Here is a 25,051-nt window from a genome sequence, read left to right as displayed (position 1 = left end):
ACGTCACGGGCGGCGGGGGGCGCAGCCAATGCGCGCGGCTGCCGCGCCAGGTGCCGCGGGACGGGGATGCGGGATCGGGATGCAGGTGGGGCGCGCTGGTCTCTCCTCGCCTCCCCACTGCGGGCCAGGCGGTCCGCGGAGCGCGGCGACGGCTGCGGGCCCCTGCCCGGGGAGGGGAGAAGCTTCGGCACCGCGGCGGCTGCTGAGGGACGAGGAGGGCGTGAAGATCTGGGGGATGTGGGGGCGAGGGGCTGCAGACCGCACCCGGAGCTCAGGCTAGGCAGGGCGGAGCTGCCAGCCTGCCGCTGCCTCTCCTCGACGGGGTGTCCGCGCCGTGGGGAGCGCAGGCTGGGGCACTGCTCCGACGACGCTCGCAGCCACCGGCGTCACGGTGTGAGGAAGGGCCGGAGACAGAGGGTTCCTTGCCGCTGGTTGGAAGTCCAGAGTTTAACACGAGCAGCCCCTGAAGAGGGCGGAGGGTGAGGAGGTGACCCGCCGTCCCTACGTCCTGCCCAGCTGAGGCGGAGATGCTGGAGCAGGGGACGTCCCGGCCCTTTCCGCGCCCCCCGGTGCGGGGACTCTTACTGCGGCGGAGGGCGCGGGGATCGAGCCGCCCCGCAGCGCTCCCCGCACCGCGGGAGAGCGACCGGCCCGCCCGGCGAGCCAGCTCGGACCCAGCTCCGCGCCTGCCCGGCTGCTTGCGCTCTTTTCTCCACGCCGTCCGTCGCGTCCCTGTGTCCCGGGATGCCTCCCAACCTCACCGGCTATTACCGCTTCGTCTCCCAAGAGAACATGGACAATTACCTGCGGGCTTTAGGTAACGCTCCCCTCCCCATCAAGCTCACTTCTCCTCTTTAGTTCCGTTCTCTGTCTCCAAAAAGTTAAGAGTCGGAAAGGGGAAAAATTAAGGGAATTGGGAACCCTCTGGTCCTTCTGTCTCCTATCATCACTTTTGCGCTATAGTAGTAGAGGAAAGGAGGAACTATGGCTGATGCTCCTTGGCTAAAAGAGTGGAGGAGCTCTACTAGGGGAGGGGCCCAGGTCGTCCACACATCTCCCCTCTCTCTTATCCTCTAGATATCAACGTGGTCCTGCGAAAGCTGGTCTGCTTATTGAAGCCGGACAAAGAGATTATCCACACGGGAGATCACATGATCATCCGCACTATCACCTCCCTGCGGGACTACGTTATGGATTTTGACCTGGGTGTCCAGTTTGAGGAAGACCTGGGACCCGTGGATGGACGCAAGTGCCAGGTGAGAAACCCGAGCAGTGCAGTTTCACAGGGGCCTGGGGTGTGCTGAAGAGCTCAGCTTTTGACTCAACAACAGGTGAGAACCAAGCCCAGGGCTGGCGTGCCCCTGCAGGTCCAGGAGTAAGTGCTCTATAAGTAAGAGAATGAGCAACAAAGAGCCAGAAACCAGTTCTCTGGGATCAGGAGGATATTAGCCTCTGGAGCAAAACCCTGAAAAGATAGAATGTCAGCCCACTTGGCAGAACTCTGTTGTTGCACTTGGAAACCAGAGGGTCATTCACCTCCCACAAAGACCATCTGTCCCAAGGAACCACTAGAGAGATACCAGATCAGGGATTGCATTTGAAGTTGTGTCGGAGAGGAACAGCCAGTGTCATCGCTGGAAACACGTACCACCCCTATCCACTTGTCTCCCTCTCCTTCATTTCAGACAACCGTCTCCTGGGAGGGGGATCAGCTGGTGTGTGAGCAGCTGGGAGAGAAGAGGAACCGAGGCTGGAGGCACTGGTTGGAGGGGGACCAGCTGCATCTGGTGAGGAAGGGTCCAGTGCAACTTGCAAAATCCCAATCACAGCGAGTGGAGGGGACACAGTGTGGGTGCTCTTGGCTCTGAGCCAGCCCTGCAATTTCCTTCCACTTCTCTAAGACTTCATCCCCGGCTCTGCGGGGGCAGCCACCGCTTCGTACAAACATCCGCCTCCAGGGTTTAAAAGTTAAACTCAAAAGTTAAACAGCTCAACAAAGGCGATGTCCCTTCCCTGCCCTGCAGCCAGACCCGCAGGGGCTTTGGGAGGGTCGGCAGTGCATCAGCGGGTGGCCTGCGAGGCTCCAGCCAGCAGCGGGAGGGCTGGCAGAATTGGGGAAAGACAGGAGGGGATCCAACCTAAACTCCTCTTTTGTCTCCCTTCTCCCAGCGCATGACTGCTGAAGACGAGGTCTGCGTCCAGGTTTTCCAGAAGGTGAAATGAGCGCTCACCGCAGAGATGCCCGGACGGGACCCGCGCTCCCCAGTGCGAGAAAGAAAAAGAAAACAAGACCTGAGCGAGCCGAGCCCCCACGTAGCAGCGTGTTTTCTTGAGCCTCGCCCACCGCCCAGCAGCGGCCGGGCCGGGCCGGCGGGGAGCGGGAGGCGGGGAGCGGGATGGGCCGGGCGGGGAGGGCTCTGGGCCGCCGGCTGGCGGAGGCTCCTTTCAGAATAAGAGCGGTCAGGGAGGAGCGGGGCTCCGCTGCCGGCCCGGCCCCCGCGGCTCCCGCGCTGCTCCTGCCGCCCCCACCGCGGCCGAACCCCGCCATGCCCTCTGGGGATCCGGGTCGGTGCCCGAGTGGGCAAGGGTAGCTCGGGCTGCTCCTTCTTCTGCAGCCACCACCTGCCCTGTTCTCTGGTCCTCTGGGGTTGCTACATTCGTCCCGAGATCGTGATCGTAAAATCGTGGAATGGTTTGGGTTGTAAGGATGTTAAAGATCATTTAGTTCCCGGGCTCTTCTTTCCTTCCTCCCCCAGCCATGGAATTCAGGAAGAATTTCTTCAGGGAAAGCATTGTCAAGCATCGAAATGGACTACCCAGGGAGGTGGTGGAGTCACCATCCCCAGAGGTGTTCACAAAATGCTTGGATGCGGCACTTACTGCCATGGTCTCGTTGAAAAAGTTGATGATCGGTCAAGGGTTGGATTTGATGATCTTAGAGGTCTTTTCCAATCACAGTAATTCTGTGATTCTGTGACATTTCACTTAGATCAAGTTGCTTTAAAGCCGCATCCAACCTGACCTTGAGCACTTCCAAGGATGGGGCAGCCACAGCTTCTTGGGATCTTCAAGTAGGATGGGTAGGAAACAGAACTTGTCCTGCAGAGTCTGGTTTTCTCATGTTTCTTCATGGTGTGAAGTGTGAGGGCTGGAGTAATCAGCCTCATGTTCACCACGTTCCTGAGAAGGTCCCATGCGTGAGAAATAATCAGGGTCTCTTCCTGGGGTAAGAAATCACAGCCACCACCTCTAGCTCCAACATTCCTTCTGGCATTCTTGGCAGGGTCTCCTCACAACAATTGCAGCTCCACTGGTTCACAGCTATCTGCAATTGGAGACCAAGGGGCAGAACCAAAGGAGGTGAGATCCCCTGAAAAGCCAGACTCGTGCCACAAGGAGAGGTGTTCTTTAATTAGGACATGTGATTGGATGGGCATGAGTCCACAGGCAGCTATTTCTGAAAAATGCATATGGCTGACCCCCAACAAAAGGTTGAAGGGCAGAGTACACAAAAACGTGCAGCTACTGACACCACAAAGAACCAAGAGATTGGCAGATTTTTTTAACATAAGTCCTTTATAAGCTGAAAAAAGTGCATATTTTTTTTCTGCCAGCAGCTCATTTAAAATTAGTGTTTTCTGGAGAGCTTCTTTTTAGGGAACTGCAAAGATGAGTGCCATGAGAAAAGCATTACTTCAGAACATGTGATAAGGAAGGGTTGGGGAGCTGCAGCTGTGCCTATAGTGTCAACCTCTGACTCTTTACGGTTGTATCTTAGGACATATGAGGCAGCAGCGCCCTGTCAGTATCCACAATTTGCCCCAATCAAACCTAGTGAGCAATCAGAGCTAGACCATCCAGTTTGTCTGCTCTGTGCAGACCTCCTCAACCCATCACTCCTACCAGGTGGAACCTCTACGTGATCTTTGTTGTATCGTGAAGTTGCAAAAGGCAGAGAGCAGCTGGAGCTGGTTCCACTGTTGCCCTCTTTGCTCTCTTCCATGCCACGAGAATGCCCTCTGAGCTGCTTCTGATGCCCAGCACCAAGCCTACCTCACCATGTCCAGGCTGGTATCTTCCAGACTGTGTGATCAAAAATTAATCAGCTCATTCCAGACCCTGCACCACAAGCTGGTACAAACTCTCCTCTTCTGAGCCTACATTCTAGCTGGATGGCAGACACCATTGTTTTCAGGTGATTAGCCAGACTCTTCCAACTGGTCTGCCAGCCACATAATTTTCCTGTAAGCCTGTGAGGTGATAGGCCATGTAGGTTTTTTCTGACTCATTGCCAGCCATCATGTATCCATGACAGCCTCTCTTCTTCAGGAAGAATCTGATTGTGCCAGAACTATAGATAAGAATAATACTCACTTGATGTGGTCCGCACTAATGATAATCATAGGGGATAGTACTGCAACATATTCTAGGGCTTCGGGTAGTAACTGCCAGCATTAATAATTCATTTTCTTCTTTCATAATCATGCTATAGGTGTGATGCCTAAGTCAGGTGGTGACTTTACCCAACAGCACTATATTGCTGAGACGTGAGGCTATGGGAAGTGAGGATGCCACTGTGAAGCAGGGGAAAGTTGTGATATTGAGAGGACACAAGTGGGAGTAGGTGTGATATTGGTGAGGGGTGCTGGTGCTGCAGAAGTGTGTACCCCTCAGGGTATTACACTTGGTTTTATTCCTTGATTTAGAAGACACGGTAACGGGCTGCCAAGATGCTGCTGCTGCTACTCATCATCTCATACCAAGGGCAAGACCCCTCTTAGAGTCCTAAACCTTCTTCTGGTCTTGATCATCCTCTCCCTATCAGCCAGAGCTGCAGAAGTGGCATGATTTGTCTGAAAGAGTGCTGAGCCACTGGACAGCATAGGCCTGACTGCGTGAAGGCTGAGCCTAATGTCAGTGTCCCCAGAAGGTTACTTTGGGTAGTCAGACCAAGAGGATTGAAGGTAGAGTGCCCTGGGAAAGCACCTCAGTGTTCATAGGTGAGCCTGGGTCTGCAGCCCTGCTGTGCTGTAGGGTAGGTGGTGTAGCTGTATGAGGCCAAACAGAGGTACTTCTCTGTCCTCCTTGATTCAGGTTTAAGGATAAAATATCCAGCTCCTTCTCTGTGGATGAGAGGATCTAGTCCACATGCCAGAGGATATTTTCACGATTTCTGAGTCTGTAGAGCAGATTTCTTTCCAGTAACCTCCTGCAAGACACTGTGTTCAAAGCAGGGTTCTTGCACCATGAGAGGATGTTGGCATCTTTGACCATGCTGAAGATCTACAGTTTTTTACCTTGCACTAATATTGTCTGTATTTATTGTCCAGACCACTTGTAATGCAGCTGATGCCAGCAGGCAGCAAACAGGTGCTAGTTTTGGCATTGTGGGGTCCTACATATTTTCTGTGGTCCTACAGGAATTCTGCCTCTAAGCAAAGATGGGCACGTATGTTCTTCCAAGGAAAAACCGGTGTCATGGTATTTCCTGGCTCCAGCCTAACGCGAAGAGGATTGCGCAGAGCATCTGAAGGGGAACGCCACCAGTGGGAGCACTGGAGCAGGACTGGGGATGGAGCTGTGCTGCCCAAATCAGGCATGTCTCTTGGATATATGTTAGAGGTGGGCTCGGGCTGGATGTGTCTCCAGCTAAGCACCCCTGCTTCACCGGCTGAAGTACTCTCCTGTTATCCCAGATGATGTTACGGGGATGGGAGAAGGGAATGAAGACACGGGAGATGTGCTTTGAAAGTGTTATGGGACACTCACAGTAAGTGCCCCCCGGACAGAAGATTGCTTAAATATCCACTTTCTTGATGATCCTCATGGGCGTCTCTCTATCCTTGCCTTTCCAGGGAACACTCTTCCCACCAGTGACCTGCTCATAACAGATCTCCCCAAGAGCACTTTCCAGTACTTTCCAGCTACTTTCCAGGTGTGGTTTCTGAATAAGAAACCACTTCGACATGGCACAGCACAGCACTGAGTGCCCAAGTGTGTTCATCATGCGGAGGACATACTTGGACATCAGGGACTACTGGGATAGTGTTCTCTGTTTAATCTTAAATCTGATATGTGGGGCCATATGATATTATTACAATGGCATTAGTTGCATGTTTATGTGATCTTTTCCAGATAATAATTCAAAGATGTTTGATGTACATGTTCTCTAGTACACTTCCATAAATATCCCAAAGATGCTTTCTTCATTCTTTTTAACACTATTTTCATCTTCGTTCAACATGTCTTTGTGACTGTGAACTACTTCCCCTGATTTCAATGCAAGACACTTCCTAACCTCTCTGATGCCACTCATAATTCTAAGGAAAAACACTAAAATGGTGTTTTATCTCTTACACCAAAGCCTGAAAGCCAAGAAATTTTAAACGTCATAAAGTTGGGGACACAAGTATATGTCTTGGCCACTATGTTGTTAAAAGCCTGAAAGGGGTTTTTAAGCTGCTATATTTTCTCATTTCCCCTTTAAATAGAGGACCTTATCTATCCATCTTGGTTCTCCTAAAAATGCTTGCTGAAGAAACATCAAGAGGGGTCCTTGAAAAAGAATTTGTTCTCAGAATGCCTTTAATTCTGTAGACTTTTTCATTTTTCTTGATATCTTTATAACTCAAGTGCTTGAGGCTTCTTGCTTTTCTCAAAGAGGATCTCAGTTTCCCCCCCGCCGCCCCCCCCAAATCTCAGAAGTGCTCTTCAGCAGGTCAGAATTGAGAAAACTTATCTGTTTTGACAGCTGAATTTTTGAATTAACTTGTGAAGACTGTAATTTTTTTCTCAACAACCCAGGAGGCTTGAGGGGGGGACTTCCTAGAAGGACATTTTCGGTGGGAACAAACTCGGAACAACTTCTGAATTGCAGACCGAGCCCTCGGAGGGGTCTCTGGCAATCATTTTCCTGCCTCCTGGGCCAGAGGAGGTCGCTCGGCTCTGCGTGGCCAGGCCGGGCGCCCCCGGTGCCCCCTTGGTCTGCGTTCACGGACCGGGACCGGGGCCGGGGCGCTCGGCAGCAGAGGGCAGCAGAGGCGGCTCTGGGACCTGGTCCGGTGCCAGGCTGATCGCAATCCAGCTTTCTATTCCCCGCTCCTGCCTCTTTCGCTCCCTCCTCCTCCTCCCCCGTCCCGCCCGCCCCCCGCTCCCCGCCGGCCGCCGCTCCGAGCTCCGCCGGGCTGCACGGGCTGGGGCGAGCGCACGGAGATGTGAGTCGGGGCTCTGGGGAGGGGGACGCGCCGGCACAGCCCTGCGGGAGGGCGGGGGGCCGTGGGGGTTGGACCCTTCCAGGGAGGAGAATAGGACAACGGGGCTAAGCTGCTGGTAATGGGCAGTGAGCTTGTTTCGGAGGAACACAGAGGGCAAGAGGGGAGATGCGCGAAATGAGCGGAAAAAAATGCGAGCGCCAGCTTTTGGAGGACAGAGATGGAGGCATGACAGGGTAGAGGGCTGCCCAGGAGATTTTGGCAGGATTGCTACACAGCAAACCTAGCTTGAGATCTTCAGATCCTCACCAGTGATCCTAAACTAGCAATAACCTGAAACAACCTGCTGGCCCAGGGTCAAGGGGGACTAAATTTCTCCTGGTTCTATAAGAATCAGCCCTACAACTTCTGGGAACATGCAAACCTTACTCAGGAATTCACCCATGCTCCTTCACACTGCTTCCAGGGTTTTTGATTTTCTCTGTAGAGCCTATACAATGGCTTGCTGGAACTTTGTTAGTGCTAGTGTCTTCATTTCAGCTGCCCTTCTTGTTCCTGAGTGATCCAAGCCAGGAGCTGGTCCTGCAACTAGGCCTCCTGTGTTTGCATTCCTTTAGACAGTGCACAAAGTCAGTTGTGAAGTCTCCCCTGATTTTGAATGACCTAATTTTGTGCAATGTCATCGTTTATTTGTCGTGTTCACAGGCATGTTCCTTGCCTCCCATGGGCCTTCCTCTTTTTTGGAGTGATCGGTTCCAGTCCGGTCCCAAGAGGTTCTCCCCTTTTTGGGGAGATCAGATCCCCCAGTTATCCCAAGCCATATCCCAACGATAACATCAGCAGCTGGGATATCCAGGTCCCAAAAGGGTATGTGGTGAAGCTGACCTTCAAATACTTTGACCTGGAGCCATCTGAGTCCTGCTTCTATGACTATGTTAAGGTATGTGCAGAGACACCTGGGCCAAGGGGTGCCTGGAGATGGCAATCAGTGGCCACCACATGCAATGGCTTTTCATCCGCCAGGCCTCTTCTGATGCTTCCCAGGAAGGAAAGGGAAGGAGTTAAAGATAGAAATGGGAGGGGCAAACACTGACAACTCATGGTTGGGTAATATCAGTGCGTGGAGCAGACTCAGTCTTATGAGGCTACACTGATTCCACCTTACCTTTGACAGATCAAAGCAGACAAGAAGGACTTGGGCCGATATTGTGGCCGGCCTGGGTATACCACAGGCAATCACCCGGGAAGAAAGGAGTTTGTATCTAAGGGGAACAAGATGCACCTGGAATTTCACTCTGATTTCTCCAATGAAGACAATGGCACAGTGATTCCCTACAGGGGCTTCCTGGCATATTACAGAGCTGTGGGTGAGTAGGAAATACCCTTGGCATGCAGAAGGAAAAGCCTCTGTGGCTGCAACCAATTTTCCTCTGTGACAGGCAAATAAAGAGAAGCTTTAGGCAAGGATGTGGATCTCTAAGTACTGTTAGTGTACAGCAGGGAGGTTTAACACTTTTCTCCCACTGACCTTCAATTCCTGTGTCTTCAGATCTGGATGAATGTGAGCCTAACAATGCTGCTGAGAACGATGAAAGGCCTCAATGCCAGCACTTCTGTCACAACTATGTGGGGGGCTACTTCTGTTCTTGCCGGATTGGCTATCAGCTTCAGAGTGACCACCACTCCTGCAAAGGTAAAGAGAAATTTTGAAAGATCAGAGGGTTCCAGAGAAGGAGCCCTCATGCAGGAAGGGTGGGAGAAGTTAGGAAGCAGATGACAGGGCTGCAAAAGGCACAACCCCACGATGTGACCTCTCCTTTCTTCCTCTTCACCAGTGGAATGCAGCAGTGAGTTGTTCACAGAGGCATCGGGTTACCTGAGCAGCCCCGAGTACCCCCAGCCTTATCCCGAGTATCTCCGGTGTAACTACAGCATCCGTCTGCAGAAGGGCCTGTCTATCACCCTCAGGTTCTTGGAACCCTTTGAGATTGACGATCACCAGCAAGTCCACTGTCCTTACGACCAGCTCAAGGTACTGAGATTAGCAAACTCTCCTCCCAGCCCTGCTGCCAGACCTTGACAGGAATCGTGGCAGCACCGCTGCTCAAAAGAGAAATACAGAATCCGTACAAACAGAATGTCCCAGCACAAAAGACTGAGCCCCTGCCTCTCCCTCAGTATATTTAATTACCACTGTCCTGAGATCAGAGGCTCTGGGTCATAGGCCTCCGTGAGTGAAGAAAAAAAAAGGCAATTTCTTCCAGCTTAATTTCCCTTTGATTTAATCTCAGGGGTTGATCACTCTGATCCCCAGATATAAGCTAGACACAGAGCTTGTGGTTGGTCGGTCTGTTGTTCTGATCTGTCAGTGAAGGCATCAGCAAAGGTGGGTGAGACACACTGAGGCAGAGAGGCATGTGTGTTTCTGTGCCTGTGATACATGTTTTCCTCATCAGATCCAAGCACAAGGGAGAGAGATTGGTGAATTCTGTGGCAGGGAATCACCTGGCATCATTGAAACCAACAGCAACGAAGTGGATATACTCTTCCTCACCGATGAGTCAGGGTTCAGCCATGGCTGGAAGATCCACTACACCTCAGAGAGTAAGAGATTTCTCCCCCAGAGGCTAGTACAGCCTACTGACACTGTTTGCTAATCCCAGCTTAATGTGTCCCACTCTTTGACAGAAATACGGTGCCCACAGCCTGTCCCACAGGATCAGTTTACCATCATCAGAGACCTGCAGCCTGTGTATCGATTTCAGGACTATTTTGTTGTCAGCTGCAAGACTGGGTATAACCTGATGGAGGTGAGATCTCTTCTCCACTCCCTTCAGCCATATTCTGTTTTATCTTCAGTTGGTGTCTTTCACCTTTCAGTTAAACTTCCTTTGGAGATTTCACTCATGGCAACTTCTTGTAATTTCTGTTTCTTCTTTGCTTCTCTCAGCTTTCTTCCAGTTGTTTCTCTTCTCCTAGCTCTCTTCCTTATGCTGTTACTCTTTATGAAGCCCTGGTAGAAAACCAAAGACAAAGATCCCAGGGAAAGCTGGTGAACAAGAACACCTCTTTGGAAGGTTATGAAATCAGAAGATGAAAGCAGAAGATGTTACCTGCCTCCCTTGCCATCCTATTGCCGGGGCTGGGTAGCACCTCTGACTCGTCATGGTTTAGAGTTGCTGGCTGCAGGTGTCTTGGCCTGCTATGATGATTGTGTAGCCTATGGCAAATACAGAATAGAGGGAAGGCAGGAGGAGACAGCAACTGGAACAGACTGCAGAGGGGAAAATATTGGACAGTAGTGAAAAGATAGGCACACGGAATAATATTTTAATGTGGGGAAGAAATTAAAGGATCTGTACAACCAACAGATGTGTTTCTCTCCCATGTAGGGTGACCAAAAGCTGATGTCCTTCACAGCTGTCTGCCAGGCTGATGGCACATGGCATCAATCCATGCCCCGCTGTCAAAGTGAGTGATCTTAGAACGAGAATAACATCCCCTGCTGTTTCTTTCCTCCTCCAGGAATGTGGGAAATTCAGCCTCTCTGACTCACTTTGTCCATGCCATAGCCTCATGGATGTGCTGTCTGGAAGGACCTGTGGAGGTCCACCATTGATTCACATTTTTCTGCTCGCAAAAATTAAAATGTTTTTCCTCCCTTAAAAAAATATATAAAATATAACCAAAAATTACACCAAGATGTTGCAACATATAAAAACAAAAGATCGTGATCTGGGATCTGTTTTGGGACAACCTCTCTTTGCCCACTGTCCTAACTGGTTCTTCTCATCATGGCTCCAATGCCCAGACTTGCAATCAGTCTGTCTTTGATTCACGTCTTCTTTTTCTTTCTTTGTTATAGTTGTGAACTGTGGAAGCCCTAAAAACCTGACCAATGGTGTATTCAGCTACGTTAACGAATCGGCAAACAATGAGTACCAGTCGGTGATCTCATACCGGTGCAATGAGCCCTATTACCACATCGTCACCGGAACGGGGGGTGGTGAGTCCTAATCCCGCACAGATGCCAAACCTGCGCCTGGAAAACCCTCTCACATTTCCAGTTAGAATTGTCTCTTCTCCCCAGGCTTAGGGCTCATGCTTTCCTCCTGTGAAGATTCTTCAGTCTTTTCCTGACCCTGCAGTACATCTCTGGAGTTTTCTTGTCTTAGCCTATTCCCACCCTGCTTCATTCCCAGAGCCCATCACATCACTCTTCCATGCTCCCCGTAACTTTTGCAGAAGGTCTTGTTCTCTCAGCTGTAGTAATAGTAATTTTTTTCCTAGTAGATTTCATTCTTTTCTAGTGGATTTCATTCTTTCACTGAAATTTGAGGCGTGGTGTCTAGGAATCACTAAAATTCATACAACTCACTGCATTAATCCAAGTTGCTACAGAGGCAAATGAATAAACACACACTCCACTCCAGTATAATGCTGTTCAGCTCTTTGGAATATTGTTCTGCTGCAGAGATATCTAAGAGCTAAATACTTGCAGAAAAATCTATTTTAATGCAGCAGCTCAGAAAAATTAAGTCATCATTCAAAACCGTTCACATGCCTTCTTTTTACACCTGAGACATTACTTGATGATGCAGGATGATTGATTCCAAGAGCAGCATAAGGAGTTCATGATTTCCTTGCCTTGGCTGCTCAACTATTTTTAATCTGAATCAGTTTCTGGATACAGTTACTAGCATGGACACACAGTTGTGCTGCATACTGGGGAGAGGTGACATGCTACTAAAGAGTTCTTTAAGTTGGTACTAATGTTCAATTTTATTATTTTTGCATCTGAGTTGAACTCCTTCATAAAGAGTCAGAGCTCAGTCTCATGAGAAGAAAAATGAGGAGCAAGTAAATATCAGCTCCAGCCAAATTCTGATGGGGAGTCATCATAATTTAGTCAATTTTGAAAGAGAACAGCAAAAACTTTCTCAGAAGCATTTGCTTCAGTCTTAAGACAAATTGAATAAAAATTGTTTTTAGTCGCCAGCACAAACTTTCTAAGAAAAGCAAGAGTGTTAGAGGTAGTGGAGTTTGTCTTGAGAGGTGACATGTGAGTTTAGCTGACCTGCAACTTAGGCTCAGAAATAGATACTGAGCATGTACAGTAACTGACTCATCTGGTTCCTGTTTCTGGGACAAATCACCTTGTCCCACTCTCTGCAAACTACGCACACCAGAAGCTTGAATCTAAAATCCATGCTTTTACTACTTCTTTCCTTCTTTGGGCTAAATAAGGTCAAACAGTCTCTGTACACCTGTGGACTCAGTGAAGATAAGACCTCACAGAGATGCCCCTGCCACCTTTTCTTCTACAAGTGCCTGAGCTTTACCGCTCCCCTGGAACTGAGGTGCTTCAAGATGTACAGATGGAAACATTCCACACCCCTACCACAGGCAGCTTTTCCCAGGAAAAAGTGCTTTGGGATGGAAGGGCTGAGGAACCTCTTGAAAATTATTCTATTCTATTCTATTCTATTCTATTCTATTCTATTCTATTCTATTCTATTCTATTCTATTCTATTCTATTCCATTTTTCTACCCCATTCCTGCAGGCCTTGGTCTCATCCCCTTCCCTCTCATCCTACAGACAGATTCACCTGTTCTCCTGAGGGAACCTGGCTGGATCAAAATGGCCAGAAGAGAATTCCATCCTGCTTGCCAGGTCAGTAAATATTCTGACTTTGTCTGCTATTTTCTGACTCATGCTTACTATCAGTACAAAACTGGGACAACATGCAGGGGTAAAAGTGAGGATAATGGTATCTGTGAGGGAAAAGGGAAAACTGTCCAGAAAGCAAAAATAAAGTGATGGTGAGGAAACTGAGAGAAAAGCCAGGATAACAGAGGATGAGTGTCATGTTCTTGTGTTTCTCCACAGTGTGTGGGAAGCCAGTCCATCCCATTATTGAATTCCAGCGGATCTTAGGCGGCAAACCAGCCAGGAGAGGCAATTTTCCTTGGCAGGCTCTGACTGGCATCAATGGACGAGGGGGTGGTGCACTCCTGGGCGATCGCTGGATCCTGACTGCTGCCCATACCATCTTCCCCAAAGGAGGAGTACGGAATAATGTGAGCCTGGAGCAACTGGCAGAGGAGGCTGACATTTTCCTCGGCCACACCAATGTAGATGAGCTCCACAAGACGGGTAACCACCCTGTGCGTAGGATCTTTATCCATCCAGATTTCAACCCTAAAGATGAGCACAACTTCGACGGGGACATAGCCCTGCTGGAGCTGAAGAACCCAGTAACTCTGGGCCCCACACTGCTGCCCATCTGTCTCCCAGATCCTACTGACATCTCGTTCTACACACATGGGCACATGGGCTACGTGAGTGGCTTTGGTGTGGATAAAAACCGCATCTCAAGCAATTTGAAGTACGTGAGCCTACCAGCAGTTGGTCGAGAGAAGTGTCAGAGTTGGCTAGACAGAAATAAGAGAGGTATCCCTATGGTTTTCTCTGAGAACATGTTCTGTGCTGGCTTCCTCGAAGGCAAGCAGGATACCTGCCAGGGGGATAGTGGGAGCGTCTTCACGGTGTTAGACAGGGAAAGTGGTCGCTGGGTGGCTACTGGCATCGTTTCTTGGGGAATTGGCTGTGGCACAGGCTATGGCTTCTACACCAAGATCCTCAATTATGTGGACTGGATCAATGGGATAGTGAAGGAGGACAGACCCTAGGTGTTGCTGTCCTACTAACTGAAGCACCATTAGCATATCTATTTCCAGACACAGCAAATCATAGCCAGAGCTTTTGATGATGAAGTCCCAAAGGCTTTTCAAACACGCAAAGCATGTAACCTTCATCATGAGCACTTCTGAAAGCCTCCATGCTGTTTGATTGTACCATTGGCAGCTTGGGGAACGCCTTTGTGGATGTTCTGGTTCATACAAACCTTATAACCGGATGAAGCCTTAATTGTATCAGGAACTCTCATGAAAGCAAACATGTTATGGTTTGAAGTGCTGATGATATCATGAACTACTGCAGTCTACTTTTGTACCCTCTTTTGTGGGCAGGTTGCAGGGAAGAAGACTTCCTTGAAGGATGGGGTGGTTTCTGCTGAATACAGTGTGCAGAGGCCCATTGGCATCAGTGAGATTCTATGAATATTAAAATACTTGCTGGATAAACCAGGTGTTTTATGGTTTTTTTGTCTATGTTTTTAACAACTGAATATTTCTCACCACTGAAAGTAACTTCTGGACTTTATATAGGGATTGCTTTACCTACCACTGAAGTGTTTCCAGTTCTGCAATGGCCTGTGGCAGCTGCTTATCTGTCCCAAAACTATCATTAGATTATCCAGTCTGAACCCCCAGATGGCTTCAAGGGATGCAAAAATAAATTGCATGCATGATACCACATTGCAAAAACAGGAAAGGCAACAACCAATCTCATGGAGAAGGGACCTCAGGAAACTTTACTGATCAGAAGTTGAAGATGGATTTTTTTTTTTTAATCCTATATGAAATAAAGCTTTAACTGCAGAACAGCAGCTCTAAAATGATGTTGTCTCAGAGAAAATGTGATCTCTCTTGTGTTGTGGGTATTCTCTGGACTTGTCTTCTTGAGTAGTTTTTCTACTGCAAAATAGCCTACTGTGTTCTCATGAGTCACTGAGAGAAGCAATATAAGATCCGCGGTTACTAGTCCAACAATCCAATAATGTTTTGCTTGTTACACAGAACTGAAGGTGCTTGAACTGAGTGCAGGATTCCATATGAAATCTCCCAAGAGCTGTACAAATCCTCCTCACCATTTCTTTACCTCCTATAAAAACTTAGGCTGGAAGAAGAAGTCTCTGTCCAATCCACTGCTGACAGTAGGGCTAACTTCAGAGCTTCAGGCAAAGTTTTCAAGAGATCTAGGGACAGTCTCTTGTAGCATTTGTTCCAGTGCTGACCCACATGCTAGGAAAAAGCTCAGCTGGAAATTTAGCTATCTGAATGCAGCAGTTAGATCCCCCCTCTTAGCTTCCTCCTCTTCAAGCTGAACAAACTCAGTCTTTCAGTATACGCCATCTGTATCAGTTCCCTGATCATCTCAGTGGAAGGATGTCTGTGAGTGATATAGGACCTTCTGGAGCAGAAAATACCTCTAACACACGTCAGGTAATATTCCTTCCCTAAATCAAGAGGAGGTAGTGTTTTGGGAGAAAAAATCAAGTTTTATTTCTTTTGTAACATAATAAAATTTGAAAAAAAGTAAAGCCTGAGGACAGGTGAATGAAATTCTTTTGAAAATGTCCGTTCTCTTCAGCTTAATTCAGAAGTCTGAAATTCTCATCGCTGGTAATAGTTGATCAGTGAGAGGGAACAATATCAAAAGAACTTTATAAAGACTCTGGTAGAGAGGTGAGATACTACAAGTTCCAGCTTGATGAAAGCTGGCAGGGTCAGAATATGATTTGACACTTGATTTAGGGAGTTTCAAGGAGAACTAGGTCTAGACTGAGAAGAAGAAAGACTACACAGACACAATAGCACATTGCACAAAAGGCAGTTTGGACATTCTTTAATTCTGTTAGATATTCTGAACAGGTCAGGAAATACATAAATCAGAAACCAGGCTCTGAGCCTTCCCTGGGAACCAACCATTATTCTCTCTTGTCTTCACTGAAACCCCTCTGTCAGGTTTCAGTGGGGCAGAGCTAGATCCTCTCCAAGTGAGAAAAAATAGGATAGAAAAAAAAATGAAAGGAAGAAGGAGGAGTCTCTTTATTCAGAATAATGTCTTCCTTTTATGCTACTGTGAGTGGAAGAAGGAGAATTTCCCTTCCCAGACATGATGACAGTGAGAGAAACAGATCCACACTCCTGACTCTCCACTCAGCATAGACACGATGAGTTACTATGTGTTATATATTTCCCATTACATACTCTGAGTGAAAGAGGTCACAGCCAGCCCAAACGTGCAGCCATCACATTTAGAAAGGGTGACCGTGCTGAAAGGAGAAACATCTACTTCTGTCAAGCCTCCTCATCCTCGTGCTTGCTCATGGTCTCTGCGATCCAGTCCAAGTAACGCACCACCTTGGTGTAAAGACCAAAGGTGCCGCATTTTGGCCCCCAGGAGATGAGCCCCGCTACATAGTACCGGGTGGCATTCAGAGGATCCTGGATGGCATAGGCTCCACCACTATCCCCCTGGCAGCTGTCCTTGCCACCACCAGCACAGATCATATTGTCGGTGAATATGTAAACGACGGAATCGTCGGAGTAGTCTGGCTTCACAGATCGGCACTTGTCCATGTTCACCACGGGAATCTGGGCCTTCCAAAGATCACCAGGGAGTCTTCCTTTCTCTCTCCGGCCCCATCCAGCAATGTAGCCCAGAGTCCCTTCTTGCAGCTCATATTCAGGTGATTTACCAGGAAGACAGATGGGTGAGATGTTTGGACCCATCTTCACAGGATCTCTCAGCTTCAGTAGTGCAATATCATTATCAAAATCAGTCCTACTTTCTGTGGGCTCCTCCTTCCAACCAGGATGGATGAACGAAGCTTCTGGGATAAGCTTTTCGGCTTCCCACTTCAGGGATTCTCTACGAACATCGGTTACCCCAGCATACATGGTGGGCTTGTCATATCCGTCCAGCACGTGAGCTGCAGTCATCACCCATCTGTCGGAGATGAGCACTCCACTTGCCCTGGGGTCATTGAAATACACCTGCCAGGGAAAGTTGCCCTTTTCTGCACGAGTGCCTCCAAAAATCCTTCCTGTGTCTCGGATGGGATTACTAGGCACACCACAGACTAGAAAGAAAAGAGAGAAAGAAAGATGGGAGAAAGACCAGATGGGAGAATTAGCAGTTACAAACAGGGAGTTCTTTGGTACTGCTAAAGAACTCCCCTCCTGCCTATGTCCTCTAAATAATTTTTGAATCTGAGTAACCACGTTTATATTTTACTCCATGGATATTGCAATTAATATTTACAGAGAAATCAAAGAAAATTAATCAAAGAAAACACTATCAACACTCAATTTAGATTTAAAATGCTCATTCTCAAATTAAGTTTTCTGGAAAGCAGTTGTCACCCTGACAGTGTTAAGTATGTCAAAGCCTGCAATTTAATTGCCTTCTAGTTGACATTTTCCCTTTGCTGAATTATGCTCTTCAGATGAAGGGATTGTCTTCGAAAAAATACTTGTTTATTTTCTTAGAAATATGACAATATGACACTGTTCTTTTTTTGTTTGTTTTTGGGTTTTGTTGATTTGTTTTATTTGTTTTGTTTTGTTGGTTTTGGGGTTTTTTTTGTGAACTCCAAAAAGTTCCAAAACTCTCAGGTTAAGAGTCGGGTTTGTCACTGATGTTTTACCATTTTGCCTCTCCATTTTATAAGTATGTAAAATCTTAAGCAGTGGGGGATCTTATCTGTGGGTCTTCTGGGAGCAGAGGTGCTCCATGCTTTTTGAGCAAAATGTTCAGTAACCTTTTGCAGAATGTTAATAATAAGGACATAAATAAGATCGGTCATTCTGGCATAGCTAGGAAACTGATTTCTTACCACATTGCCTTGTTTGCATTGAATCGTTAGCCAGAAAATCAGAGATTAAGGAACTATAGCCAGCAGATAGCTTCTAATTTGCATGAAGCAGAATTCGTTAAAGAATTTCACATAATCATAGGAAGATTGGGCTGGAAGATACTTCTAAGTGCCTTTAGTTCAACCTAATCCTCCCTAACTTCTCTCCCCCCTGCCCTCCTAACTCCAAAGCCAGGTTACTCAGGGGCTTTGACAGGTAACTTCTGCTCATCTCCCAGGGTGGTGATTAGCCAGCCTCTATGGACAGCAGTTCCAGTGCTCTGGGGGAGCATTTTTTCTTAGATACAATCAGAGTTTCTTTTGTTGCAACTTGAGCCTGTCATTTCCTTTTATTGCTGTGTGCCACTGAGAAGAATTTGGCTTCATATTCTTTGTAGCCTCCGCTTGGACAGTAAATTCCCTGAGCTTTATCTTTCAATTTGACTTTTTCATTGTGTACTTGTATAATCCTAATCACTGTCTAAGCTGTGACTGAACTTTTAAGAGAGTTGAATCTTCTCCACCTGGATCTTGCACTTTGTCAGTCAGGATCTGGGGCTTTGAAGGAGTGAACAGGTATCATGTACAATTAGGCCAAGTCATGCTGCCCCCTCTATGAGGGTAAAATGAACAGTACACAGGTTTTAAAATTCTCTCTATCGGCTGGAAGGTGAGAAAAGAAAAATACAGAGATGAAAGAAGCAGTGTTCTTCATATGCTGCATGCACATACAGTATTTGGTAGTACCTGGGACACATTTTGGTAGCTTTGTTCCCATCTCTTCATTAACCCATTCTCCACTGGCTGAGCACTGATATATCTCTTGGAAAACACGAGAGAAAAGAGTTCCATAAGGACACAATCAAGCTGAACACAGGGTAAATAACACTACTGTATATGATAAATTAACCTTCTGATTTCCAAAGCAAGCACAGCTTGGTAAACATTGCTGTTGTCTCCCTATCAGATTGCTTCTATCCCTTTTTTGGGAGAAACCTCATCTAACAGATTTCTTGAGTTCTTTACTTTTTCACTAGAACTCTGTGCTACATGGGACAATAACCTGCATGGTTCACTCACAAGGCAAATTAAGAGAGGACTTGCTAATGCATTTAAGGTCAACAGCTCGGGCATTGTTAGAGTGTATTAAACACAGAGGCAACATAAAACTACTGCCTGCAACCCCACACCAGTCTTGACCTGACAGCATAAAATCCCAGCCCCATGATGGTGCCAGGACCATTTCTTAGGCCTTTAACCAAAGGAACGTGACTGTGTAGCAGAGGCAATGCTCACCATGCCCTTTGTTTTCTAGGGTGTAGTAGGGTGCCTCGCACTGATAGCGGACAGCGGCTGTGAACAGAGGCTCACGGAGCTCGGAGATGTATGAGGCTTGGGCGTTGTCAACAGCAGGGGGATCACCACAGTTCACAGCTGAAGAGAAGGAAAAAAGGGATCAAATACAATTAAAGGGACACCCTCACTCATGACTATTTTGTATGACAGGGAGCCACTCAGCTTCTCTAAACCCTGTACAGTCATGGGGGCTCACTTTCTCTGTTCCTTCAGCATGCTCACATCCCAGCACTTCAGCATCCTCCTAATCTGGAGATGCTGTGGATCTAGAGCCTAAACACTCCATTCCAATTCCCTTCCCACAATACAGACACAGGTCACTTACGAACACAGCTCAAATGGGAGTTGCTCCATTCACCATTTTCCTGACAGCTGGAGAGAAAACTTGTGATGCTATCTCGTTGCTAGGAAAGAAACCACATGATCCATGTAAGTCTCTGGACATGAAATACATCTGACACAGGTGCTCCAGTGGAGGAGCCTCAAAGTACTGCAGTGTCTTACTACTGCTGTGTTGAAAACTTTGGGTTCCCAAAGGTACTCAGGGCTGCCGATGGAAATGGCCTCGAGATGCTGCTGAGTGGGCCAGAGGGGGCATATGCGTTCTTATTTCACTTACCCTGACAATTTCGTAGCCTTCCACACAGGTCACCTTCACAATGTCCTTTAAGATATACCTGTCCTTCTTTGGGTCAAGAACAGAGTTGGAGATGACATTCATGGGACAGGTTACAGCTTTGAAAAGATAGGTGGAAATCAGTGATGCACTGGTTCAAGATTTACTCTCCTGCCCGCTCCCAATTTCTTTCCTTACAGTGATTTTTTTTTTCCCCTAGTAAGCAGGCATACCCTTACTCAATGCCAGCAGCAGTGAACATGTTAACATGCTGTCGTGCCATGAATGTGACCTGGGACAAACCCTGCCCCTAACTCAGCAGCAGAGTGAACACATTCCCAAGCGTTTACTCACGATCCCCATAGTAGCGTATTTTCCAGCCTTTGTGCTGTGTGCCGTGGTCTGTCTGGAAGATGATGTCAAGAATGTTGCTCCTGGTTTTGATTTCAGAAGGACCTGGGAATTTGCTGCCACAATAGGGACCAAAATTCTGTTTTCCAGAGACAATCTGGAAAAATACCAAACAAGAATAAATGAGAAATGCCAAATGCATTGAGAGAGCTATTAAAATACACACTCAATGCATAAATACTCAAATGTATTCTCACAAACTCCAGAAGACAACATAATTGAAAAAAAAGTAAAGCAGTCCCAAAGTCTTCTAAATATGAGGAGATTGATGGGAGATTCAGAGCACCCTGACTCCTAGGCTCCCTAGGCTGCACACGTACTGTTAGGCTGTCGTGGCAGATCCCGTTGGAGTCAGCTGGTTCCACGTCAAAGTCCCTACTGTGAATGGTCAGCACCACGAAGTAGCCTGGGCTCAGAGCCACCCGGTAGTCACACCGAGAGTTCTCCGGGTACTGGTTGGGATAGTTGGGGCTGGCAATCTCCCCTGTTGGCTCAGTGAAGACATTTCCACTGCAGTTCACTAGGATTAAGGAAGGAACATGAGTAGGATTCAGAAAGGAAATGGTCCATGTATGTGCCTGACAAGCTCTCCCTCTTCTACCACATTCCCAGTCTACCCAGCTACCTGCAAAAACCATGTCACAACTTTGCATCTTCCCAAGAAACTGAAGCCAGGGCCACTCTCTATCCAGTTAGCCAGGAATTTTTAACTCCTTTTTATCCTTCACCTGAGATTTAGGCTTTCTTTCCTCATGCTCAGGTCATCGTATCCTACTCCTTTCAACATGTACCGTTTGTGATCTTGCAACTTTTTGGTTCAAGCCAAGCAGGCCCTTGGCAATTTTTGTGTCCTTATGGAACATCCCTGTTTTGTCAGAGATTTAAAGATTCACAGAGAGCAATATTCTAAGAAGGGTATCCATCATAATCTTTCAAGAACATCGTTCAGTAGTTTCTTAATTTTCTTGACACAGAAATAAAGATAAAATTGTTAAGAATGTGTTAATAGAAATTCCCCAAACCATTGTCTACTGAAGTTTAGATTTGCACTGGGATGGGTTTTTCCGCCAAAATATACCTGTCACAAATGGCTGAGAAGGTTGATAGTGTCTTCCAAGTGCAATATCGCACTTTGCCTAAATTAACTTTTGCTGTTGACCACAGCTCATGCACCTCTCTTACCTCCACAAGTTCTGTTGTCTTCATAGAGGAAATAATCTGGTGGACAGCTGCAGAAGTAACCTCCAATATAATTATTACAGTAATGACTGCAGGGCTCATCCACAAAATCCATGCACTCATTCAAGTCTGCAAGTGTGAAAAGATGAATCAGCCAAATTATGAGATGGCCCTGAGGGCAGGAGAAATTGAAGCAAACACTAATGAACAACAAGGAAAAGGCATCTGGCCATACTGGAATGCAGCTCTATCTGCTGGGATCTCTTTAAATAAGGCATTCTGTAAGAAAAAACCTTCTTGTCATTTTTCTTCCCAGCCTAGACACTACAGAGATTCAGAGGAGGCTGTTTTAACCTTACCCACAGCAATATAGTAGGCAGCAAAACCAGTGAAACGCTCCTCATTGGAAAAGTCTGATTGGAATGTCACAGTGAGGGTGTTGTAAGGGACATGAAATTCCTCCACAATCCGGGAGCCAGGGACACGATGTTTCTTCTGCCCACAAAGCACGCCTTCAACATAGCCACCAGACAGGATCTGCAGAAGAATTCAGAGACACCTCACCTCGCAGCTGCAACATGTGGAATTACCAACACTTGAGTCTTTCAGCTTTTAGGTGCTCGAGTGCAGCTGAATGGAGCCCCTGGAAAGCCAGTTTCATGATATTCACAAGACACTTGAAGAGTGCTCCCTCCTACTGTCTTCCCAGTGAAATACTTGTCTTAATTTCTCAGATACAAATTAATCCACACTGTTTGCTGTTAACATCCTTTCTTCAGGCCCATTTGTACAAAAAAGTCCACCAAAATGCTGTATTTCAAAGTAGCCAAACCAACCATGACAGTCCGCAGAGCAGCCAAACAAGCTCATTGATTTGTTACAAAAGGACACACGTTATTACAGAGCACACTCAACCTTCTGTCCCACCTTGGTCCTCCTCGAAGGTTTCCTGGTGCTGCACTTGACCTTACTGCCCCTTTTCACACAGAGCTATGGCAGGATAGGATGGTCTTGTTTCTGTCTGTTTATGTGGAAGTACTTATCTTTTGTGCCTTGTGGGGCAACACAGAACAGAGCGGGTTTTAAGAAATCTGTGGTGCACAGATCATAAAAAAACTGTGGTGCGAGGGAGCACAGCACTTTATCTGAGTGGCCACTATCCCTACACAGATGGATTGTCTTTAACCTCCATCCTTTCCAATCAATTTCTTTTCGCAGTAAGTCATCTATGTCCACTCATCGATTAATTCCAAATCATTTCAGGCACAGACAACTATTGCCCTAAGAAAATGGTCTTTTTACACCTACACTTCAATGGCTAGGAATATGCCTTGCAATAGAGACATGTCAGAGATGGCTAAGAAGACTTTTACTAAGAATATGGAGAAACATGGGATGAGGGGCAGAAATGGGACACTCAGTTGGCGGACAACACTCACATCATTACAAAGCAAATTTGAATTGATTTAATGACTGCTAGTGGAGATATACCCCGTCATTTGGACTTCTTGGAGCTCAGAACAGGAAGGCTGTGTGTAATTCCTCTCTCAGCTCTGAGCTTTGTGCACAGCTTCGCTGTTCTGTACTATAACCTGCCTTCTTGTATTTTTCTCACTCAAGGACATGGACAGTACCTTCACAAAGTCATATTCGCAGTCCTGTGATGGCTCAAGATCCAGATGTGTGAAATAAAGGTGAATACCATATCCCACAGGGACTTGGATTTGCCAAGTTTTGTTCACATCATTGGGATACCCTTGAGGATAATTGGGTGACAAGATCTCTCCATACATAGAGGCTGCGTCAGCCCAGACAGGGAGACAGAAGAAGATCAAGGACCTGAGGAAAGAGAAGGGAAGGTGACATTGCAGTTGTGTTCTCCACTTTCACAGCCCCAGTGAACAAGCTAGACTTTGGCTGCACACAGCACACAGCAGAGCTCCTGGCTCCTGAGTTTCAAAGGCCAGTGCTGTGGCTGTGTGGGGCTTGTCTTTCTCCTGTAGCTTTTCATGAAGAGGTACAACCTCAGTCGTGCTCTCTGCTTGTCTCAGTCTCTGTAAGAGCTGGGAAAGCTGCAGGAGCTGAACATAAGGGATCATAAGTGCTCTTGCTTACTCATCGCCCTGTTCTGGAGGCTATTTGGGATATAAATACACTCAGATTTGAAAATCAGTAGTCTTACAGGGAAAATACCTGATTTATAGAATGTAATTACTAATAAACCTTGAGATTTAGTAACTCACCACATCTGGAAAATGCAGTTCTTCCTTTCTGAAAACCTTCAGGAATTGGACTTTGGAGTTATGCTCTGTGACAAAAAACAGTTATTGGGTAATGTCGCCTGTGTGTCTGTGTGTCCGCTAAGCAGGTTGAAGACCCTAAAACCCCACCTAGGGGAAACTAGGTCAAGGTTTTGCCCGAAAAGCAAGTTTATATCTTTGTCTGTTCCTGCACAGAGCAAATCCAAGCATCAAGAAGGGAGGCTAAGATCCATAAGGACAAAATCTCTGTCTTGGTACTCACCAGTGCTCATTCTCTCCCCTTATGACACTATGCTGGTGCACAGCAAATCAAGACAGAGAACATATCCCCCAGAAGTACACAGTCCATTCTTCCCAGCACCTCAAAAATCATGCTAAGACCCTGGGCTTGGGAAGCACCTTGTCCTGACTCTTTCTAGCTGTCAGACAACGACTCTGGGGAATATCCTCCTTTCTCATTTCTAATGCCTGCAAAATTTACCTTCTCTCCATAGTTCACGTCTGGTTTTCTTCTCTCTTCCTTTCGCTTTTCTTTCTGTCTTTTTTCTTCCTGTGCGCACCCTCCTCCAAACGCACCCAAAGCTGAGTTCTGGGGGAGGGAGCTCTAAATCGCAATATCGCAGCACCCTCTGTCTGTGGGATGCGGCTTCCCAGCCTTCCCTCTAGAGTGAGATGCTGGTTTGAAAGCTCTCTACAGGAAGGGGAATTCCCAGAAAGAGTTGCACAATCTTCTTGGCTGAAATTGCCGTGGGGAGAGCACCAGTCTGGTTGTATTTTCGGGAAATCAGATGACTTTGGGGAAAAGGGAGGGGAATAGAGTTTTTGGCTGCTTCCCGTCTCCTCTTCGTTCCCCTCCCTTTTTAAAGTTGGGATCAACATCCAAAGGGTGTAGAAAAGGGATGAGTCCAATGCGTCTGAATAGCAAACAATGTTTGATCATCATGTCCAGAGATCACCTTGGTGGAGCTCAGTCTTACTGCAACCTGACAGCCACAGGGCTGCTGCTACTGCTCCTCATAGGATGCTTCAGAGATCCTTTTGAGAGGAATGTCGAATTTGTCTTTACAAACAAGCTGTGGATCTGCTGGTAGATAAGACTAGTACTGAGAGATAAAAGAAACAATGGGATGGATTCCACTGATTGATGAATGGAAAAGATATTTGCCTTTACAAACAAACTACAGGTTTGCTGATAAATGAAATTGGATATTGAAAGATGAAAGAAGCAATGGGAAAAACTATGAATTCTAGAAGAATTAAAAATTTAAAGGAAGGATTATACATTAGAGGGGAATCTTAGATATCAGGCATTCCGGGAAGAGACAGGGAAATGCGACCAGGAAAACAGGATAAAAAGGAGGCTGTGTCCTCCAAAAATTTGAGAGATCCAAGGGGAATGACCCATGGCCTCTCCCTTTATTCGAATAAAGCAAAAAGGACTCCTCTGTCTCCCTTTTGGACATAAACCTCTGG

General features: G+C 47.1%; 3 protein-coding genes across 4 annotated transcripts; 2 read left to right on the top strand and 1 right to left on the bottom strand.

The window, feature by feature from the left end:
• Positions 1-23: 23 nt before the first annotated feature.
• Positions 24-2,305, top strand: RBP5 (retinol binding protein 5). Of its 2 annotated transcripts, none has more exons than XM_014884195.2 (4): positions 24-817; positions 1,078-1,256; positions 1,686-1,787; positions 2,170-2,305. In XM_014884195.2, exons 1-4 carry the CDS (start codon positions 745-747, stop codon positions 2,221-2,223), a joined length of 408 nt encoding a protein of 135 aa, XP_014739681.1. In that variant the 5' UTR covers positions 24-744; the 3' UTR covers positions 2,224-2,305. The 2 variants fall into 2 exon arrangements, with proteins under 2 accessions (XP_014739681.1, XP_088015218.1); XM_088159092.1 differs by having other exon boundaries at positions 29-85.
• A 3,136-nt stretch (positions 2,306-5,441) lies between these two features.
• On the top strand, positions 5,442-14,357 carry C1R (complement C1r). The gene is made up of 12 exons (XM_014884192.2): positions 5,442-5,449; positions 6,930-7,214; positions 7,917-8,151; positions 8,386-8,578; positions 8,761-8,904; positions 9,047-9,243; positions 9,668-9,815; positions 9,900-10,021; positions 10,604-10,682; positions 11,077-11,217; positions 12,811-12,885; positions 13,102-14,357. The coding sequence occupies exons 1-12, from the start codon at positions 5,442-5,444 to the stop codon at positions 13,902-13,904; spliced, it is 2,430 nt and encodes an 809-aa protein (XP_014739678.2). The 3' UTR covers positions 13,905-14,357.
• A 1,368-nt stretch (positions 14,358-15,725) lies between these two features.
• Positions 15,726-24,282, bottom strand: C1S (complement C1s). The gene is made up of 12 exons (XM_014884194.2): positions 24,060-24,282; positions 23,561-23,625; positions 22,952-23,156; positions 21,677-21,854; positions 21,321-21,446; positions 20,459-20,658; positions 20,082-20,235; positions 19,731-19,846; positions 19,437-19,515; positions 19,052-19,189; positions 18,503-18,577; positions 15,726-16,981 (listed from the first exon to the last, which is right to left on the bottom strand). The coding sequence occupies exons 2-12, from the start codon at positions 23,563-23,565 to the stop codon at positions 16,197-16,199; spliced, it is 2,061 nt and encodes a 686-aa protein (XP_014739680.1). The 5' UTR covers positions 23,566-23,625; positions 24,060-24,282; the 3' UTR covers positions 15,726-16,196.
• Between the last annotated feature and the right edge of the window lie 769 nt (positions 24,283-25,051).

This window comes from Sturnus vulgaris, chromosome 2 (genome assembly GCF_052056855.1).
Source record: "Sturnus vulgaris isolate bStuVul1 chromosome 2, bStuVul1.hap1, whole genome shotgun sequence".
Lineage (NCBI taxonomy): Eukaryota > Metazoa > Chordata > Aves > Passeriformes > Sturnidae > Sturnus > Sturnus vulgaris.
This window is presented reverse-complemented; position numbering and strand designations above follow the sequence as displayed.

Excerpts from the sequence above, each read along its gene's own strand:
- RBP5 (XM_014884195.2), top strand. The coding sequence starts at position 745 with ATGCCTCCCAACCTCACCGGCTATTACCGCTTCGTCTCCCAAGAGAAC. Across the intron at positions 1,257-1,685 it reads TGGATGGACGCAAGTGCCAG|ACAACCGTCTCCTGGGAGGG; the intron begins GTGAGAAACCCG and ends CCTTCATTTCAG. Across the intron at positions 1,788-2,169 it reads AGGGGGACCAGCTGCATCTG|CGCATGACTGCTGAAGACGA; the intron begins GTGAGGAAGGGT and ends CCCTTCTCCCAG.
- C1R (XM_014884192.2), top strand. Across the intron at positions 8,579-8,760 it reads GGCATATTACAGAGCTGTGG|ATCTGGATGAATGTGAGCCT; the intron begins GTGAGTAGGAAA and ends CTGTGTCTTCAG. Across the intron at positions 9,816-9,899 it reads GATCCACTACACCTCAGAGA|AAATACGGTGCCCACAGCCT; the intron begins GTAAGAGATTTC and ends ACTCTTTGACAG.
- C1S (XM_014884194.2), bottom strand. Across the intron at positions 19,516-19,730 it reads AAGGCTACGAAATTGTCAGG|CAACGAGATAGCATCACAAG; the intron begins GTAAGTGAAATA and ends TTTCTTTCCTAG. Across the intron at positions 18,578-19,051 it reads CCTAGAAAACAAAGGGCATG|AGATATATCAGTGCTCAGCC; the intron begins GTGAGCATTGCC and ends GTGTTTTCCAAG.